General features: G+C 40.8%; 1 protein-coding gene across 1 annotated transcript; it reads left to right on the forward strand.

Annotated features, from left to right (window-relative positions):
- The first annotated feature begins 5,192 nt into the window (after positions 1–5,192).
- On the forward strand, positions 5,193–13,629 carry LOC147900600 (cytochrome b5-like). Its single transcript, XM_087376845.1, has 3 exons — positions 5,193–5,351; positions 12,869–12,935; positions 13,027–13,629. Exons 1-3 carry the CDS (start codon positions 5,271–5,273, stop codon positions 13,278–13,280), a joined length of 402 nt encoding a protein of 133 aa, XP_087232971.1. The 5' UTR covers positions 5,193–5,270; the 3' UTR covers positions 13,281–13,629.
- The last annotated feature ends 7,185 nt before the right edge of the window (positions 13,630–20,814 follow it).

Here is a 20,814-nt window from a genome sequence, read left to right on the forward strand (position 1 = left end):
ATCCGAGCAAACCTTGAAAAGTTATGCTTGATTCTTTGTCTGTGAAAAAACCAGTCTGGAGTAGCAACCTGGTAGAGCTTTGCCTGAAGGTGAGAAATGGCTAGGGGGAGCTCCTAAAGTTCTTCCTGAGTAAGATCACCTTGATGGTGACTCCAAGCTAGAATCTAACCCCCTAGTCTAGGCCATTGAGTTCAACCCAGCTAGGAGTGGGAGCACGAAGGAATAAGAGAAGGGAGAACAACTAAAGCTGAGGTTGATATTTCCCTTTAGTTCAATCAATTAAAATTTTGCCCCTTTTATCAATAATAGACTTTTAGTTTAGTGGTTCTTGGGTGGTTGGTGAACATTCAGTGGATGGTTGGAGTCCTAGGGGGGTGCTTTTCTACCTATTCTACCTACTACAAACAAGAAGCAACAAAAAACATTCAAGTTTAAAGAGAAATAGAGTATTTTTCTAAAAAAGAGGTCAGTTTGTCATTTCCATGACCTTGAAACTCTCACCCAATCATCACTTTTCAGATTTTCTATGAAGATTTGATAGCATGTAAGGCTTAGCAATGATGCCCGCCACCTTTCCTTAGATTTGTACAACTAGAGACCTCAAAAAGCAGCTACACACAACTCGAATTGACTCTCTCTCTCTCTCCTCACTCATTTTTCCTCTTTTTTATGCTCATATGCTTCTAAAACACCAAAACCAACTTCTTTGCACCAAGCTCGCACCAAGCTACTAAGTGTTGGGAAATGGGAAGTAATGGGAGAAGCACATTTGCAGCAAAAGCATACCTCTAACTCCCCGGCACAATGGCATAAAAAATGTGGTCTCGGTGGCGATTCACGTGTCATGGGGATCTTGGAATTTGCCAATGGAGCCTCCTACTTCAAAATACTCCTTGTGGGAGCTATGCAAGCATGAACGGTCCATAGGTGTCACTCAACTGGCTCCTAGAGTTGTTGCAAGAGTGAATCCAAATGAGAAGAAGGGGGCGAAGGGAGGGGAGAAGGGAGAGGAAGAGGCAGAGGGGATGGAAGGCAATGTCCAATGCCTCAAAAGCTCCCAACAGCCACTCTACTTCCAATGTCTGTGCACACACACCTCCTCTTAAACGCACAACAGCTACCACTCACGAATTTCTCATCCGTTTAAACACTCTATCTTACTCAGTGGATGGGGTGTACTCCACATTGAACATTTTGGGTTTGATGTAGCCCCAACATTGTTGAAGATCCATCTATGACTTTAGTGGGAATTCTCATCGAGACTATGGGCGAAATTCCTCCAAGAATTTCGAATACCATCTCATTCACTACGGTGACTCCATTTATCCTAAGGCTCTATTCTAGTTTAGTCCATATGATTAAACTTTAAGTTGCAGATTGCTTCACCCTCGCTTAGGCCTTTGCTTCATTGTTGCTCGATTTTATTTTATGGGTTCAAAAAGCTTCATCTACAAAGGGGAAGTATAATTGACCACTTAACGTCTTCAGAAGAAGACCACTTTCCCTCCAAATCAGAATGGTTTCATGACCAATTAGAACCTGAGAGGGAAAAGTGAAGGTTAAGTTATAGTCTCTGTACATAAACGTACTTTAGGGAAGTATAATCGACCACTTAACAACTTCAAGAGAAGACCACGTTCCCTCCAAATCAGCATGGTTTCATGACCAATTATAACTTAAGAGGGAAAAGTGAAGGTTAAGTTATAGTTTCTGTACATAAACTTTTTGTGCACTCTATGCACCAATTTATTCTTTAGCACTTTTGCTACCATAATGTAGCCTTTTTGTTCCTTTTGCATGCAACACTAAAAGTACAACACCTCAAGTAAAGCAAAAAACATTAGGCAAGAAATAACACATAAGCACATAGAGGAAAGCTAGAGAGAGAGAGGATTTCATGATTTCATTTTTACAATTAAAAGACTTTTATGTTGTTTACTTTCCTCTCTATTAAGATTTATAATATGCAAGGGGAATATGGGGAGGTATTTTGGTTTGGCTATAAGGTTTTGAAATAAAAATAATGCATGTTCTTCAAACGGTGTATCCTTTAGAATAACACTTGAATAAAAGGCTTTGAAATAGTTTTAAATGAAGCATCATGGAGGCATCACTCTTTTCAATGCTAGCACTTCACTCTTTAAATACACATGTTGGTGATTTTTCAAAGCTAGCACTTCACTCTTTAATGCACATGCTGATGTGCTGCGCTTCATGAAAAACCTAGTCATGGGTCTATTGTGCATGTTTCTTTCTTTGTGACATGATAACTACCATATAATTTGACTATTCAAGTATGAACAAGACACTTTTTAAGAAAATTGATGACTTCAAAGCTTTTAATAAGGCCACCAATTTTGAAATTCATGGCATATACAAAACATTATGCTTGTACAAGGTTGGCCTTGTTGGGTTTCAAAGCCCCAGTTAAGTCCCTATTACCAATTGTTGCTAAGTGTGCTCTTGCTTTTGGGAATGAGCTTTGCATATGCAAGGTGCTTATAAAAGGCTGAGCCACCTACAAGCACCAAAAGTACAACACCTCAAGTAAAGCAAAAAGTATTAAGCAAGAAATAACACATAAGCACATAGAGGAAAGCTAGAGAGAGAGAGCATTTCATGAATTCATTTTTAGAATTAAAAGAATTTTATGTTGTTGTTTACTTTCCGCTCTATTGAGATTTTATAATATGCAAGGGGAATATGGGGAGGTATTTTGGTTTGGCTATGAGATTTTAAAATAAAAATAATGCATGTTCTTCAAATGGTGTATCCTTTAGTATAACATTTGAATAAAAGGCTTTGAAACAGTTTTAAATGAAGCATCATGGAGGGGTCACTCTTTTCAATGCTAGCACTTCACTCTTTAAATACACATGTTGGTGATTTTTCAAAGCTAGCATTTCACTCTTTAAATGCACATGTTGTTGTTGCGATTCATGAAAAACCTAGTCATGGGTCTGTTATGCATGTTTCTTTCTTTGAGACATGATAACTACCATATAATTTGACTATTCAAGTATCAACAAGTCACTTTTTAAGAAAATTGAAGACTTCAAGGCCTTAATAAGGCCACCGATTTTGAAATTCATGGCATATACAAAACATTATGCTTGTACAAGGTTGGCATTGTTGAGTTTCAATGCCCCAGTTAAGTCCCTATTACCAATTATTGCTAGCTAAGTGTGATCTTGCTTTTGGGGATGAGCTTTGCATATGCAAGGTGCTTATAAAGGGCTTGATCACACGAGCCACCTACAAGCACCCATGTAAGGCCGAAGTAAAGCTCTAATCATGCTTTAATGATACTCCTTGAATACTTTTGACAAAAAAAGGGAGGACAATAACTAAATGTGTAAATGAGTCAAAGGTGCAACTATCTCCAATCAAGGTAACCAATGGTGTAGATGAGTCGAAGGTGCAACTATCTCTAATCAATTTGAACTTATCCCAATGTGTGCCAATTTTGGTGTTTTGGCTTATAGTAGGCATGGAAAATCTAAGAGAATTCCTAATAGTGGTATTGGGTCATGATGCCACCCTAGTTGCATTCTTGATGGTTTTATGAGTTTCTTTTGTAAACCCAAAACTAAGTACAAGGACTCTGTTGACAAATCCATTATAGAAACAGCACACTCCCGCGTGCTGTGCATAGAATTCTTTTCTCCTCATGTTTGGGTAAAGTAGTGCATGACCAATGTTCAAGTGACATCTTTGCTCACTTGTATAGCATTGATCCAAGGAGTGGGTTGTAAAGTGAGTCATGCATGGGGCAAAGCTTCAATGGAGAAATGAAATTGCACACGTGCCCGTGGAGGAAAACAAAGTGCACAGGTGTGTGTGGGCACTCCATCCTAGTATATTGGGAAGTATACATATCTTATGTATATAGAGCATCTCCTAGGCTTATTTAGGGCTTATGGTTTAATTTAGCTTGACATAACCTTTCACCTAAGCAGATCCTATTTTTAAAAATAACAAGACAACATGGTGCACATGGGCAGTGCCTCCTAGAATAGTGATAAAGTGGGTGCTTTTGGATGCAAAGGAGAAAGTAGATGATTTTTTAAGTATGTTGTGCTATTAAATGGCTTAAAAGATCTCCACAGAAGGTAGTTTGAGACTCATAATGAGATCAACCATTTAAAAAAATTACATGTGAAAATTCACAAAGGAGAATCCAATTCTCCAATACAATACCCCCTCCAAAGGACCTCCAAGGAGGTCGTGCTAATAGACCCCATGAAAGAGTCTAGGAGCATCCAATCTAAGATTGGGATCACACTACCGTGCGGCCATTCTCCAAAAGGTGGTGTGAAGGGTTGTCCTATTTGGCCCATTCCATCTCCAATCACATGTTGGTGACATAAATTAGTGCTTGATGAGTGGACCACCAATCATCAAGCTACTAATGTGATTGGAGATGGAATCGGCCAAATAGAACAACAACCCTTCGCTACCAATTTATGTCACCAATCACATGTTGGTGACATTTGTCGGGTAGTGTGAACCACACACTTGGTGGTGGTCTGAACCCATTGTAAGGAGGGAGTGCTACTTACTTTCAAAAGTAATGATCCATGAAGTATTGAGGGAGGATTAAGGATCTTGGAAATTTGAATAGAGACAAGAAACTTCTCAAACCGCTACATGATTGGCCCATTCCATCTCCTCCAATTGCTACACATTGGTGATTGGCACTCTCTTTTCTTCACTAAGTCTCGAACCTTACAATACTAAGAAAAGAAATGAAGAAAAATGTAAAGATGCAAAGAACGATAACTTAGAGCTCTTGATCAATTGCGGAGATTTTCAAAGTGAATCAAAGAGGGGGCATTTCTACACACCCATCAAAGGAGAAGGAACACAATGCCTCAAGGGGAGAGCTTAACCACCAAACAAGCCGGCCCTCCTCCAATTCAAGAGCTTGGGGGTACAAATGAGCCGGCCCTCCTTAAAATTCTATTTCCTCATCCATGGGAGGTGGGAAGGAGGAGGGATTGCTAGGTACAAAGATTCACGAGTCAGTACTGTATCTTGGGGAGGGTTGAGGATCTTGGGAATGGGAATAGAGACAAGAAAGGGGAAGAGCATCTGGGCGGGGATCTCAATGTCAAAAGGGGTTGATCAACGCGGTATGTAATTTTAATTTTAAAAAAGGGGGCGGCTTTGACCAGCAGTCTAGTCTGTGTCTATGTTAAGTTGTCACGATAAATAGCAAACAAGGGATCTTTGCTACACCATTCTTCCTCCTCCCCTCCTCCATAGCCATGTCCAAGACCTTCTTCACCCTCGCAGAGGTTTCCGAACATAGCTCCCCCCAGGATTGTTGGCTTCTCATTGGTGACAAGGTACTACTAGTACCCTTTGTTCCCTTCCACATCGGGTTTGCCTTTCCACCCTCTCTATCACTCCCTTCAGTCCAAGTCTCGTGTTTCTCCTGCTTTCTTGCCATCCCTTACAGGTATTTCATCCTGCACGCCGTTTTTGGGCAGTGTCTTGTTTAATAGTTGCCTTTTCAAGTTGTGGGCAGCAGTGATTTGCGTCCTTTGCCCGCCCTTTCGTCTATTCTACGGCCTCGTTGTTCCTCCTAGCCCAGGTACTGAGATCCCTCCACTTCTTTGATCCCCGTCCGTGAGTTCACCTCTTTCCAATCGATCACGCCAGGATTCCAATTTTCTCTGTTGCAACTTTGCCTGAAGATGCATGTGCCCGTGATATCTCACATGGATCCCATGCCTTGGTTTGAAACAGACAGATCTGGACTGTAGTGAGACTCATGCAACAGTTATTGGAAATCGCCTCTACGATTTACGATTTTAAGAAATGTCTAAAGGTCCCCGCTTGTTCGAGAGAGATAGTGGCGCTAACGTACCATTCCAACTGAGGACAATTCCGATAGAAGGCTAGTTCATCTTTGCTCGCCATCTGTCCACGTAGGGTTGGGTGCATTCTGGGCAACTCGCAACCTGTAGACAGGATGATCGCCCGATTTTTCATCTTGTAGGTCTTCCTTCGAGTTCCCTTTGCAAGGTTTTCTATTGCTTAAGCTAGTCAACTACGTGACTCACAACTGGGGACCATTTCCACAGAATCGTAGCGATTCATTTTGCTTTCATTAACGCGACGTACTCACCTTGAGTAGACTGCGGTTTGTGCTCTGGCATACAGGATCGTAGTCTGATTTTGCTTCTTATAGAGCACAGCCACTTCCTTCATATTGGACGACGCCGACTTACAGACTCTGACAGTAGCATCTTTTCCTTGGCGTTGTCACTATCAAGGTGATGCAGAGTAGCGGGTCACACACTGACGTTAGCATCCTTTCTGTATTTTTTTCTTACCTTACAATGCAAGGCTTATGTTACTTAAGCCAATTCGTTTATGTATCTTCTCAAAATTAGAGCAACAATCTTTGTGTTTGCATCTTGTTGGACTATGCCTTGTCATAATGTTCTTTAGGAAGTTACACTTTTGCCTGCTTACAGGGTTCCTTGAAGTTGCATTGATGGTGAAGGAACTTTGTCATGATGAAGCCTAGCAAATGTGACTTTCAAACATAGTGATCCTTGCAAACTGAGGTCAACTTCCACAGATTGGTAGTGATTTATTAACACATCTGCTCACCTTGTCTAGACTGCAATTTGTGCTCTCGCATATGTAGAGAGGATCACAGTCAGTTTTTTCTAGTAGAGCATAACTGCTCCCTTCATGTTGGGTGATACCTACTTAAATACAGGCAGTAGCTTCCTTTCTGTTATTTCCCCTTACTCGAGCAGCTTGCCTTGACGTTGTTGATGTCAAGAGGAGGCAGTGAAGCATGGGACATACTGACTTTAGCATTCCTTACAATGCAAGGCTTCTCTTGGTTAAGCCAATCCGTTCATGTATCTTTGCAAAATTTATCAAAATTAGTTACCTGTGTCATACTCCATACTTTTTTTTATCAAGATTTGAATTCCATCCGAGTCCCTTCGTGCTGCTCCTTCAGATTTATTTAGGTCTTTTAAACAAAAGTCCTTGTACTAAATGTCGCTTCTGCCCTCTCCTTTTCAATGTTGACCACAAATTTAAGGAAGAACTACACATATGTGAGCATTATCCTTTTTAAGCCAAGTGAGAAAAATCATGCAGTGCATATTGGGAGCAAAATATGTCTTGGGTTGTAGCTACACACACAGACCTGGAGCAAAAGGGGCTTTATACAATGCGTTTTCACCTCTATAGGAGGATTCCCTGCACACATCAGCAGTACCAAGCTGCAATGAAGGGTGAAATCGGGCCAAGTTAGTCACAGTGAGGACGAATCGGGCTAGTTTGGGCCTAGAAGGGCTAAAAAGGATATAGTTGAGGGGACTATATAAGCCCACCTCACTGCTGTTGTACCTGATGTTTTGATGTGACTTCTCCTACTCTAATCTACTCCAGCCCTCCCAATTCATAGATTCGGTGCAATTAAAAGAAATGGGCTTTGGCCTTTCTAGATAGTCGCCTGCAAAACAAATAGAAGAAGGCTCAAGCCCATGAGCCGTTGAGCATGCTGGAATGTGGGCCTTTGGGGGCTGTGTGTGGTCCTAACCCCCCTCGTGGCACCTTGGAACTATGTAATAAAAGGAAATAAAGGGGGCTGAAGGCCTCATTGCGAGCACGGGTAGACTTGGATTAGTGCCATAAGCAGAAGTGTAATTGACTGGACCTTGAATATAAGAAGGGACGGAAACCCCCTCTCCATGTCCTGCTGCCTCTTTTTGGACATGGAGAGGCCTATGCGCCACTATGAGGCGAGGGAGTGGGGACCCCCCGTACTTGGCACCTCCCTGACTCGTGGCAGCAGCAGATTGGCTGCCCAGCATTAGTATCAGAGTGGACTGTGACTACTGTGTGTTCATGGCTGTTACTGGACCCTAATCTAACAAGTGACTGTGCATCCCATGCGGATGTGATGACCTGCCCGTGTGCTCTGACTGCAGTCGTGCTGAGTTGGCAGCAGCCGACTGCTCTGTGGATTGGACAGGTACTGTGCACTGGTTTTCAGCATTGGTCGTTGCTTGGTTGGTCAAGAGATCTACTTGTGGCGTTTGGGGGGGGGGGTGGAATGTGGGCCTTTGGGGCCTTTGTATGTGGTCCTAATCCCCCTCGTGGCACTGATGTAGGGGCTGATTGCCACTTATGTAGGGAAGGTATTACCTTCTCCCCCTTTCTATAAGAGAGAGACCTCTCTCTCACAATCATAATAGAGAACTATCATCTTTCTTTCATTGTGCTTTCACACCTCTTGCAAGATGCATCTATTCTATCCTATGGGATTCTACAAATCAAACAAGAATGAGCCATACACAAACTTTGTTAGCACCTGAAACATGAACCCCATGAGATCATCTAAAACTATTGCATTGAAGCACTCCTATAACATGCCAATAACTCTTTAAAACACACAATCATCATCAATGACTCAAGTGTCAAACGAAGCCAGCAACCTTTGTGCCCAAGGGGGAATCTTCAATTGTACATGCATCCAATTCACCTCTTTTAGCAGCTTCATCCTTCTACTTTTTAATGCAAAACCTTTCGTTGTTGCCTAGCTTCCCACAATAAAAATACCCACGCATATCTTCTCTCGTATCCTTGGTTAACTTCCTCTTTTCCTTTGCAGTAAATGCATGCTCTCCAAGTAGTTGAAGTCCTTATTCCCATTTCTCCTCACTCCACAAGAGTGACACGCAATATGCGGATGAAAGGAAATAAAAGGGACTGAAGGCCTCGTTGCGCGTACCGGTGACACGTGTACATTGGGGGACTTGGATTAGTCCCATAAGCAGAAGTGTAATCGAATGGACCTTGAATATAAGAAGGGATGGAAACCACCTCTCCATCTCTTGTTAGCTCTTTTTGGATGTGGAGAGGGCTGTTCGCATCTAGGAGGTGGGGGAGTGGGACTCCCGTACGTGGTGCCATTCTTGACACTTGGTAGTAGCTGCCCAACACAACAGAACCACTCTAGCCCACCCCTACCACCTCCCGGTGCCTTCTTAACCCCTACCAAAGAGGAGCAAGACAAGTCGTCTTTTGTATCCGGTCATCAATCTACTGAGTGGCTACTAACTTGTCCTTAGATGCTAGCCCACCTTGTTACCGAGTTACCGAGAATGCCGGTCTTCGAGCTTGCTTGCTAATCGGTTGTTTGTTGCAATCGTTGGTTTACATAGCCATTTGTCGTCCTAGACCTGCACACAGCAGCAGCAGCAAGCAAAAAAATTTACAGCCCAAGGTTTAGACCCTTTGCTTCTAACCTACCTTGCAATGTAGGGTTTTAACCCAACCCTAGTTAGGTTAGAAGTAAAGTTCTAACTGTCCTATCTAATCCTAGGTGTTCTAAATGTTCTAGATGATCTAGGGGTGTTAGGTGTCTTAGGCGAACTGGGAGTCTTAGGTGATTTGGGGTCTTTGGTGATTTAGAAAAACAAAAATTGATTGGATATATTCTAGTCTTACAAATAGGGGTCTTAGGTGACTTAGGTATACTTATATTTATTATTTAACCCCTAGAAAACCATTAGTCCTTTCATTTAGTTGGGAGGCTTTTCTAGCCTTTTTCTGGGCCATTTTGGCCACCATAGTGAAGCCTCACTGTCGTTGGTTGAACTATAGAAGGCGTGCAATACCATAACCCCATGGGTGTCTAGAATACAAGGTGAGAATGGGATGGCTAGCACACATGTGGTGACCATGGGGCACACATTCTTGCAGTGTCGCTATCAAAGCATGTGGATCTCATGCCATAAAGGCAGATTGCACAGTCCTGCAATTCAGGAGCATACACTGCAAATGTCTGATCGTTATAGTTTATTACAGCTGCTAATACTCAAAGATTGTGTGAAAGAGTACACAGTGGAGCATGAAAACGACAACGAAAAGTTGATGATTGCTACGAGAGCCTCAAAGAGCAATAGTGATAATGATTGTGTAGATGGGCATAGTGATAACGGTGCTGAGCTATAAAAGAAGACTTCTTTACCTAGATAGACTAATGTCTCTGGGTCTTTTTTCAATAGAAGTTTTTGAAAAAAATAATGTCAAAGTTCTTTTCAAACTTCAATACACCTAGAAAACTTCTCTTTTGAAGATTTGAATCTAAATAAGCTCCATTATATACAACTTTGTTGGATCGCTTCTTAAAACTAAAAGCTTCCTTTCAAAGCAAAGAACTCTATCTAAATAAGGAACTCTTGATTTCTATTTTTACTTCTCCCTCTCTTGACAAGGTAGGCTTGAACTCAATTTTGAAGTCTCCTGAAGTAATGGATTCTCTCCCTCATTATGTGAGAAGAATTTGGAAGCATCCAGTAGTAGCTTGGAAGTATGTAAAAACTTTAGGACAAAAGGTGTTCAACTATGGAGAGATAGGTAAAAGGATTTCAGAGCATTCAAAAGCTTCTATTCTTAGAGAACCTTGTTGTTGTAAAAGTAAGAGATTCCAAAGCTTTATTGATGCTGATTTAGGACATGTAGTCACAACTGATACTTCAATTTCGTTTTGTAGTAACTTAAAAGAGACCTTTTCATGAAAGGCACAAAATTTCAATTGTACTCTTTTAAAGAGTCGTGCCTTTTAAAAGCTATTGATAAGGGAATCTCAAAGTTTGCCTTGCATATAGAAGAAAGTTTAGGAGTTCAAAATATATTATCAGAAAAGCAAAGTAACCATCTTTCTAAAGAAGATGAAACTCTTCTTCAAAAATTCCATAGGAAATTTGTCATGTCTTATAGGGACAATTGTTCCAATTAACTTTGTTTTTATTTGCAAAAAGTTTTCCTTAGAATGTCTTTTGATAGAAGTGAACTCGTCTACCAGAACTTAATGTCTTTTGATAGAAGTGAACTCGTCTACCAGAACTTACGCCCCTGCCTTAGTTTCTCAAAAGGATTTGGTCTCAAAACACCGGAGTTTTTGCAAGTCTTCTGGGTTTCTTTGCAATCCAAGTATCCCTTTTCTCCGTGCTGCTTGGATGAGTTTGGGAATGTTCCTGGATTCATCTAGTTATATATCCCTTTTCTTTGTGCTGCTTGGAAGTTTCACAAAACTCCAAAAAAGCCAAGATTTATTGCAGCTGCTTGTGACTACTTTGATGGATGTCTCTAAATGGCTAAGCTACTGCTTCAAAGCCATGTTGCCTACCGTCCATGAACTTGGGGGAACTTATTAAATCGAAGCATTCAGGAAAAAGAGTCTCCTACTCTCCTTCAAACCTATGATTTTACCACGCTTTACATAAAGATCGAGCTGGAAGATCTGAAGTTTAGAATAGAAAGCTAGTGGCTGAAGTTTTCAAACTGAGATTTGACAAAGATAGATGCAAAGTGCTAAAAGTTGAGAAAACAGCTTTATGTTTTGACTTTTTGTGGCTAAATAATAAAGATCACGACATCGATTCTAAAAAGAAAAGATACACAAAGGTAGTAAGTGTTGAAGATATTTGCTCTTGGATAGTTTTTCTTTTAGATAATCTTTACATCACAGTAGGTGATTCTTTGTTTCAACAAATTATAGAAATCCCCATGGGCACTAATTGTGCTGTCTTTTTATCAAACTTTTATATTTTGACTCATGAATTTGAGTTTATGCAGCGTCTTATTTCTATCAATACTTGCCCTATCATTTTACATAAGCTTAGCCTAGTTAGGCGTTTTAGAGATGATTTATTTGTACCAGATGTTCCTGACTTTCAAGACTTGATGTACAAAGATGCTTGTGCTTTTGGAGAAGGAATCTATCCTCCTGACTCTTGTGAACTGAACTTCACTTCGAGAGGGGATGCTTGTGCTTTCTTAGATCTTAGACTTTCTCAGTCTTCCGTAGGATTAGAGGTTCATATATATGATTAGAGGTGGTGTGGCAAGTGTGCTACAATGGACTAAGTATTAGGGTCTATTTAGTGGATCCATGTTTGTCTGAGTATTAGAGGCTGATTCGGCTTGATTTTAAGAGAATGCTTTTAGTGCCAAAGGGGTTGGAGATATTAATATTAGCATCAGAGTATTACCAAGCATGTGGTAATACCAATATATTTTAAGAGAATGTTTTTAGTGCCAAAGGGGTCGGAGAACTTGATTGGAGATATTAATATTAGCATCAGAGTATTACCAAGCAGGTGGTTACACATCAGATCAGGCTTATGGTTAAGATAGAGTAAAATTTCGTCAATGGGGCAGTGTCTTTACTACTTGTGTGCATTACTGAGGGTACAAGGCTCGTAGGTATGTAAATAATCATGTGGTCAGGAATGCATTTGTACATATCAGGTTAATGGTCTGTATATACAAAATGGAGCAGTTTTGCATCAGGTATAGCTTCAGCAAACAATATGGAAGAGTAGAAGTGTGGTGTATATTTCCAGAGATCTGTGGTTGTTTGAAAGTGACTGAATCTCCTTCAGTGTTTTTAAGGTCTGTTTGCTTGGAGGATTTGAATGGAGAGGATTATTTATTAACAGGCCAAAACCAAATGTTACCAAATAGTTTTCCTGAAATATTGGGTTGTAACATATTCTTACCAGAGAATTATGATATCGTTTGCCTCGTGAGAGTTTGAGGAGAACATTCATGGATCCAAAAGTACAACAGAGATAGTATCATGTGATAGGTTTCTAAACGCATTCTTACCAGAGAATTATGATATCGTTTGCGTCGTGAGAGTTTGAGGAGAACATTCATGAATCCAAAAGTACAACAGAGATAGTATCATGTGATAGGTTTCTAAACGCTGTTGAACTTCTGTGCAAGAAGTATCTCCCTGTGCCTGAGAAAATCTCCTGGGGGTGCAAAATTTGCAGGATATTTATGTGTTTGCTTTGCTTTTCATCTTTGTCAGGTATATGATGTGACAAAGTTCCTAGGAGAACATCCAGGAGGAGAAGATGTTCTTTTGTCAGCAACAGGTATCAAAGCTTCTACTTAAAGACATCCCCTTGCATTTATGGTAAGCAGGCTTAATACATTATTGGGTATCGTTTTATAATGACTCTGCAGGCAAGGATGCTACTGATGACTTCGAGGATGTTGGACATAGTTCAAGTGCGAGAGCCATGTTGGATGACTACTATGTTGGGGATATTGATGAGTCTTCTATTCCCAAGAAACCAACTTACACTCCTGCCAAGCAGCCTGCATACAATCCCGACAAGACCTCCCAGTTCATTATCAAAATATTGCAGTTTGCAGTTCCTCTTGCAATCTTAGGTTTGGCTTTTGCTGTCCGCTTCTATACAAAGACCACTGTGTAGATGAGAATTTGTGAAGGATTTTACATTCTCCAGAGAGTGGGTCAGGAAATTCTTCTGCAATGCTTCTGTCAGCAATGGGAATAATCAAAGTAGTGTATTGACCTGCCTAATGTTGACCTATGGATCTCTCTAAGAATCAGCGCATTGCAATTTATTGACTACATGATTGCAGGATCAAAGAAAATGTAAAGGTTATTTTTGTCACAAGGGATGAGGGTTTATGCATCCCAACATCGCGTCAACTTGAGGTCAAACTATTTGCATTTCCTTTTGATTTTTTCACGACCTTGGAAAGGCTGCATTATTGCACTTTGGAGTTAAGGAACTGATTCTTATGTGATTTTCCACACATGAGCCTTAACAGTTTAATGGTGTTTTGTGTTTTTTTTTTGAAGACGTCTTTCAAAAGCTACTGTTTGTATAAAGACTAAATAACAGCAATGAACATGAGCAAAACTAGAAAATGGACAGTCATAGTGTTGATAGAAAATGAAGTCACACCTCGAGAAGTTGTGTCGAGTGTTGTCTTGTGATGTCAGTACACATAATAAGTATTGTTGTCTGTTCAACAAATGTCTTGTGGGATGACCATCTTGCTGTGCAATAACATTTCTTTCGAAATCATGTTTGTGTGGATGTGGCATGGATGTCAAGTAGCTAGACAATTGACATCTGGACTGCGACCTTGCTGTCATTACTAGCCCTTGCTGTCATTACTAGCTCAAGCTTAAGAACTCAAAATTATTGCTTCATGGGTAAGTAAAGTGTTGGTTTCAACCACTTTGGATTAGCTCTGGCATATTAGCTGTAGTAAGTAAAGTTCTCTAGGGGGACATATTAGCTCTGGCATTTGTACGCAGGGATTTCTTCGTTTTGTGATACTAGTTGTGAATGTCACGAAGGAATGTCTTTGATTATAACAACGCTGCAATGGATTGCAAAAGAACTTATTATTGCATTGGCTCTGTCGCAGTTTTCAACATCAGCTTTTGGAAATTCAGAATAGTGAGATCAGCCATCATGAGTTTTTGGAGAATGTTCTTTGTTTTAGAGAATCAGCATGGTTTATCTCTGACTTTTTCAATAGATGAAAGCCCACGATGTCTCTGGACTTAAATTGGCCTGAGGGGATAGGAGGGACTTAGGGGATTAATGCTATGAGTATAAAGCTGGTAACATTGTGCTCAAATGAGCACTAAATTTTAAATCTAGTAAGAATTTGAGAAAACACCATTGCATGGCACGCAATGGAAAAAAAGCATGCACAAAAGAGGGCTAAACTTAAGAGTGCTTTTCATTTCAATTCCAACATATACAAAATTTTGAAAAAAGCAATACATAGTCCTCATGGTTTGCCTTGAATTCAAAGGAATTGAGAAGTCCGGCAATTTTATGGTACAAGGATATTTCAGAAAAGATGAACTTTTGGTATAGCTACACAACCAAAAAGTGTACATGCACTCTCACTTTGTGACTGCATTCTCTTTGGTGTCAACACCATCATTTTCATTATGATCAAGGTCATTGTCATTGAAGTTGATAATCAATCCTCCTCGGCACTATGAACAAGAACATTCTTTTCATCCCTATGAAGGCATAGTGCTCCTTCCATTTGCAAATACGTGAGTCTAAGGAGGAACCAGCAAGTTGTGTGGCATAGGACTGAACCTTCTGAAAATCATAAACAAGTCCTCAAGGTCAAGAACAACCAACTCATGGTCCTAAACCGTTGCAAAACATTCGAAGTCGCCTTGAACCCTAAAAATGGAACCCAAAAAGCACTAAATTGATCAAAGAAATGGGTTTGGAGGTCCATATTTAAAAAAGTAAATTTGATTATTTATCTATAAGAAATAAGCCTTGGACTTCAAAATGTTATGTTGTTTACTATTCCCCAATCTAACATCTTCCCTTGCTCCCACTGTCGTCGGATTTCCAAAACCCACACCTACAAACAATGTGTCCCTAAATCCAAGGAATTAATCAAAAGTTTCTATTTGAATACTTTTTTTATTTAATGCAAATTCATTTTAGAAAGACTTTAGTTTCGAAAAATGTGCACAAAATTATGTAATCAAATTTCCTTTGTTTGTTAAGTATTTATTGCACGTTGATCTAATCTCGTGGATTGGATTAACATGAAGCCTAGGAGAGCTATGCATAATTCCAATCCCAAGGATTAGAAATGGGGTGCATCCTCTCTTTCGTTGCATGCTATTCTGATCCCTTTGGACTTGCAGGTGAAAAAGCTGTAGAGGCCCTTTGTTGACCCTGAGATTGAAGGACACCCTTAGAATTCAGAGAGCCACATCCACTACATCTGGCAAATCTCAAGGCAAGAATAAAGATTAATACTTTTGCTAATGTGGTCCCCTTTTTAGTAATAATTGACCCAATAAAATGTGGTCTCCTTCCTAGTAATTGATCCCATGCAATGCCCTAAGAAGGGCAATTTTGATCTTTGAAATGCCAACTCCTATGACTATTTTGTGATTAGAGGATGTCAGTGCAGAGGCTCTAAGGAATCTATGCATAGAGTACATTGACTTTGTGCATTTTTAAACAATAGTGTGTAAAATATATGTAAGCCTTACAAAGGAAAAGGCCACCCCTCTTGCTTGGGACCACAATAGTGATAATGACTTATGTAATTTATCCAAAGGATCCAATTTTTCCACAATGAGTACCATGATTTCATTAGTCCTAAAGACTAGGTCACTCTTGGATTTAGGATCTAGTGCTACAAGGAGATTGGCCTCGCTTTTTATGAATTTAGATGCCACGTGGAGGTAAGACCAGTTTTTTCAACTAGCTCTTAAATCAGGTTTCATCTAGGACTTGCAACACGAAGATATTTTTGTATGTGGAAAAGAGGTGAATTAGAGGGTCAAAAGTAGCTAAAGGAAAAGGATGATTCAAACATCCTTTTACAAGGAAAGAGCACAAAGACAAATGCCACTCTAAGACCTTGTCCAATGAAATGAAGTCCTCTCTTTGAGGGAATTTGTACATTAGAGTGATTGGGGTGGTTCAAATCTACATCACGTGATTGGTGGATGAGTATATTAGATATGGATTAGGTGATGAGGACTTGGTTTTTTAATAGATGGGTGTTCACCTCCTTGTCTTGGGTCGATCATTTTAGTCTTCCACGTTTTGAAGGTGATAGTCAATATGACTTGATATGTTGACTTTATTGTGTGGTTCTCCATTCTCCTCTCCTTCCCTTGTTGAGTAATCTCTCTTTCCCTTGTGGGTATGCTCCTCTTTGCACACTCTCATTTTGTAGCATGATATCAGAGCAAGATTGCTCTTCTCCTTGCCATCCACACACTTGCCATTTGTAGCCTTTGCTGTCCATACTCTTAGTGGTTGTTTTCTTTTGAAGTCTATCCACAATTGTGTGTTATGCTCAACTACTCTCCAATAGAATTTCATGCTGGACGGTTGCTTATCTTTAAGCAACGAGAGAAGGCTATTATCAACGATGACTTGGAAGGGTGCTACCATGGTGGTTGTACTACAAAAGGATTTTGGTACAAAAGCTGTTGTGTTTCTTTGTCATTGCTGGTATGTGGCCAAGAGCTCCAATAATTGCTAGAAAGCTTTTTACATATGTAGTTGATCTTGTCATCATTTTTTGGTTTGCCAAAAGTAGGCCTTAGTGATGGTTGAATGTTTCAAATGCCAAAATTAATTTTGGCTTCTATTTCATGGCAAATTTTTCCATTGGCACACATGCCCTCGTGCAGGTTGGTGGGCATGTGAGGGAAGCGACTTGTGCACGCTTGGGCTCACCATTTGTGGGTTTCAAGGTCCCAGCTTTACCTCTCCTCTTCAATTGTGGCATTGTACCTCCGTGTTGGGAGGGTTTTTGTAGACAAGGATAAGGAAGGGATGGCGCCATATGTTCGCGTAAAGTTGTGAATGGCAAATTCGATTTGAAGGGGTGGCACCATGCGTTTGCGTAAAGCTATGAATGGCAAATTCAATTTGCTGTAGAGATTCACCATGCATGTGACGATCTACTGAGGAAGGTGTTGCGTGCTTGTTTTCCATCTATGAAACAAGGTTTTTCGGAGCTTGGTGCTTTGTAAGTTTGTTGTTTGTGAGTTTTTCGTCCAGCTATGGCAAAGCATCAGTCAAGTTTTCACCGACCGTCAGAATTGTGAGACAACTACGCTAGTTGTCCCTCAGTCCTTTGTCCAATAGTACAAAGACATCATGATCCCTAAAGGTTTTTACTGGATAGAAGCTGCAATACCAGTGAAGAAGGGGTCAAGCGAGGGTGGAAGTTGCTATTTCTCATTGCAATTTGACACGACAACACTTGTGGTGAAAGCCGAACCATTCGAAGAAACAATCCACTTTGTCAACGAGACAATAATTGCCAACTTTGCAACCCAAGCATCCTAGACCTTGAGGATGAAGCAAGGGATATTTTCAACTGTTGTGGCCACCATAAGCGTAGTAGTGATAAAAGTTGATGGGGAGGGAGGTGCAATTGACCAAGTAACTATTGCTGATGGCCCTCGCAACGAGGATCGTACAACTGTAAGTTTGATTGTCCATATGATCTTTTGACCTGGCCCACATTGCCACAATTTAAACTTTCATGTCTTTCATAGTTCCGCATTTGTCACGGAGCGCAACAATGTCGGCACGCGTTGCATAGCGCAAGTTGGTGACGAGTCATTGAACATGCACGTTGTCTTTGTGGATGAATTGGCAAGCCCCCCTGAGGTAGCGCCTCTCCACACGCGTAAACAAAAGTGAGCTTACATCCAATGGACTGCTAAAAATGAGGCCATGCTTTTGGCCTTGCTGGAAGGCATGCATCTTGCACCTACAAAAGGCATTGCGGAAAGGTACATGGCCATGTCACCAGGATGCATGCACTTGATGCAAGCGATTACTGCGAAAATTTACAAGAAAAGAAAAAATTTGGCAAAGTTGATTAAGAAAACAATGAGCATTGCCCTATTGAACTTGCTACCTCACAACAATTGCAACAACCTAGTGAAAAGCAAACATCCTTCAAAAATCTCGTCCAAGGTAAACCAACAAAATTGTACTTGAGAAGCATAAACGACACACCTTCACTTCCTTGTGTTTGTTGCGGATCATTGGAATTCAAGAGGAAAATGCATCTTGCAACCTCAGCAACAATTTTGTTTATGGTTCAGCATGAACTTGTTTTGACAACCACTTTGCCACGTGGCAATGTGTGCAAAATGTGCCATGGACAAATGCGCAAAGGCAAAGTACCCACATATGCTTCCAAGAACATGCCATTCCATGCACAACATTAGGCACAATATCGATCTAGTCATGCAGGTTTTGGGCCTCAAATGGCTTAGGATAGAGGTAGGGCGCTGATATCATCCAAATTGGTAAGGATAACACAAGAGTCATTTGGATCCCATATATGGATAACACAAGAGCCATTTCAAGACAAGAGGAGGTTGAGAGAATGCCTTGGCATCATATGGGCCCATGTGGTTGTAACAAAAGAGAGATGAGAGAGAGTGGTATAAGGAAAAGGGTTGGTCCTCCCTTCAAAAGGTGGCTTGTATAAAAGGCCAAATGGTTGACTTTGGTCTTCATTGTTGTATGCACAAGTTTGGAATACAAGCTCCCTCTTCTCTTCCAAGAGCGTCTTTGGGTGTTCTCTTGTTTCCCTTGTAGTGCCTTTGTTTTTGCCACTCCATCCCCCTTCCTTCTCCTCTTCTCTTCCTCTTCTCCCTCTCTTCTCCATCGGGCCCTTCCCCTCTTTCTCTCGTGGAAACACATTGCAACAATCCCAGAGCCGCTTGAGTGACACTTGTGGATGGCTCGTGCTTTGCATTGCTCTCACAAGGAGTAGCTTGGAGTGGAGGGTCCATCGGCATTCCTTCAAGATCCCTACAACATGTGAGTCACCATTGAGACCACACATCAGGTGATGTATGTTATGCTTGCATGCGTTGTGCGGTTCATAAGGTGTTGCAAGCATTTCATTAGTGTGGTGACACTTGCTCTAGGTGACTTGTAGATGTTTATTATTGCGATGCTCTCAAGGTGTGGGTTTTTGAAAGTTGTGAGCAAGCATTCTACACCCTCCTTGTGCATAAAGTCGTTATAAATCAATTCATAGGAGTTTTTGTAGTACATAGCTATGCCAAGTCCTCGTATGCCACATTCATGATTGAATCCCGCAACAAGGATGTCGTGGCCCTGTCTTTTGTGTGGAGCTCTTGTAAACATAGCACAGTTGCTGCAAGGACACTCCGAGTTGTAGTTATGTTGTCCTTGTGTGCATGTAATGACCGTGTGTTGAGGTACTACAAGGAGTCTTAGCTGTGTTCATCGAAACCGAAGTCTAGCTGGATGGTGTGCCATGCACGGTCCTTGCGCAAACGATTGAGCTCTTGTACAACTATCTAGTCGATCTTGATTTTTTTTGTTCCAATGGTTTCAAGATGTATAAGTTAGTTGGGTCTCGTACACGTGAGAGTGCAATGTTGATGAGCCCGTGTCCTTTTATTCCTGAAGGATCGAATGCAAGAGAGTCCATTGAAAGGCCTTGTGCGCAATGGATTGTACTTGCTGTCGCTAGTTGTATTGGAAATTGTTTTTTGCAAACACTATTGAGGTGGTTTTTCCCAATTTGAAACTCTCGTGTTATTTGCAAGATTGGGGTCCAGGACTGTGGTGTTCCTTGGGTGAAGAGGAAATTCCATGTTTTGTGTGTGTTCCTCCCTATGTTAGGACTTGTGAATTCAATGCATATGCGTCCATTGTTGCTGTTAACAAGCACAACCATGGACCACGGTGACAGATCTGGCCCTATGGGTTTTGAGCCGCAAATGGCTCAACGTCAATCTGGAAAGCAAGGCCATAGTGGTTCTCAAAAAACACCACGATCAACAAATCTACAAACCATGGTGGGCTACTTTCTCTTCAACTTAGAATTCAAAGAACCAACAACTTACTCATTTGCATAATGGAGAGACCATTGCATTGCATAAGTATACGCATAATGCAGACTAACACTTACAACTACAATAGCAGACTAACACTTACAACTACAATAGCATTCCAAAAGTTAGGGTCTTAGTGGAATTCCCACCTTATTTTTATAATATGGGCATGATTCAAACACCACCAACTCTTATTCTTTGCTTTAAAAATTCACATGCTATTAAACCAAATACCATAAAATAAAGGCAAATTAGCAACTATCAATGGGTCTATATAATCACATGCCATACAAACAAAAAACCAAATATGTGTCTCACCTAACTTACGCTAAGCTAACCCAATGTTAACTAGCCTAACCTACCTACTGCTAACTAGCATAAGCTAACAAAAACCTAACCTAACCTAACTTTGCATTAACTAACCTAGCCTATTGTAACATTACATGATATAACGTAACATAATGTCACTTGTGTCAAAGTGGGAAGGGGAGGACCGAAGGGCAGGCGAGGGGGGAGAAGGGCTGACGGCATAAGGGCAAGCTGAGTGGGAGGGAGGGATGGGCGGCAAAAGG

The sequence above is a fragment of the Dipteris shenzhenensis genome, chromosome 7 (genome assembly GCF_047967505.1).
Source record: "Dipteris shenzhenensis isolate YYH24624 ecotype China chromosome 7, Dip_SZ_1.0, whole genome shotgun sequence".
Taxonomy (NCBI): domain Eukaryota; kingdom Viridiplantae; phylum Streptophyta; class Polypodiopsida; order Gleicheniales; family Dipteridaceae; genus Dipteris; species Dipteris shenzhenensis.

Excerpts from the sequence above, each read along its gene's own strand:
- LOC147900600 (XM_087376845.1), top strand. The coding sequence starts at position 5,271 with ATGTCCAAGACCTTCTTCACCCTCGCAGAGGTTTCCGAACATAGCTCC. Across the intron at positions 5,352-12,868 it reads GGCTTCTCATTGGTGACAAG|GTATATGATGTGACAAAGTT; the intron begins GTACTACTAGTA and ends CATCTTTGTCAG. Across the intron at positions 12,936-13,026 it reads TGTTCTTTTGTCAGCAACAG|GCAAGGATGCTACTGATGAC; the intron begins GTATCAAAGCTT and ends ATGACTCTGCAG.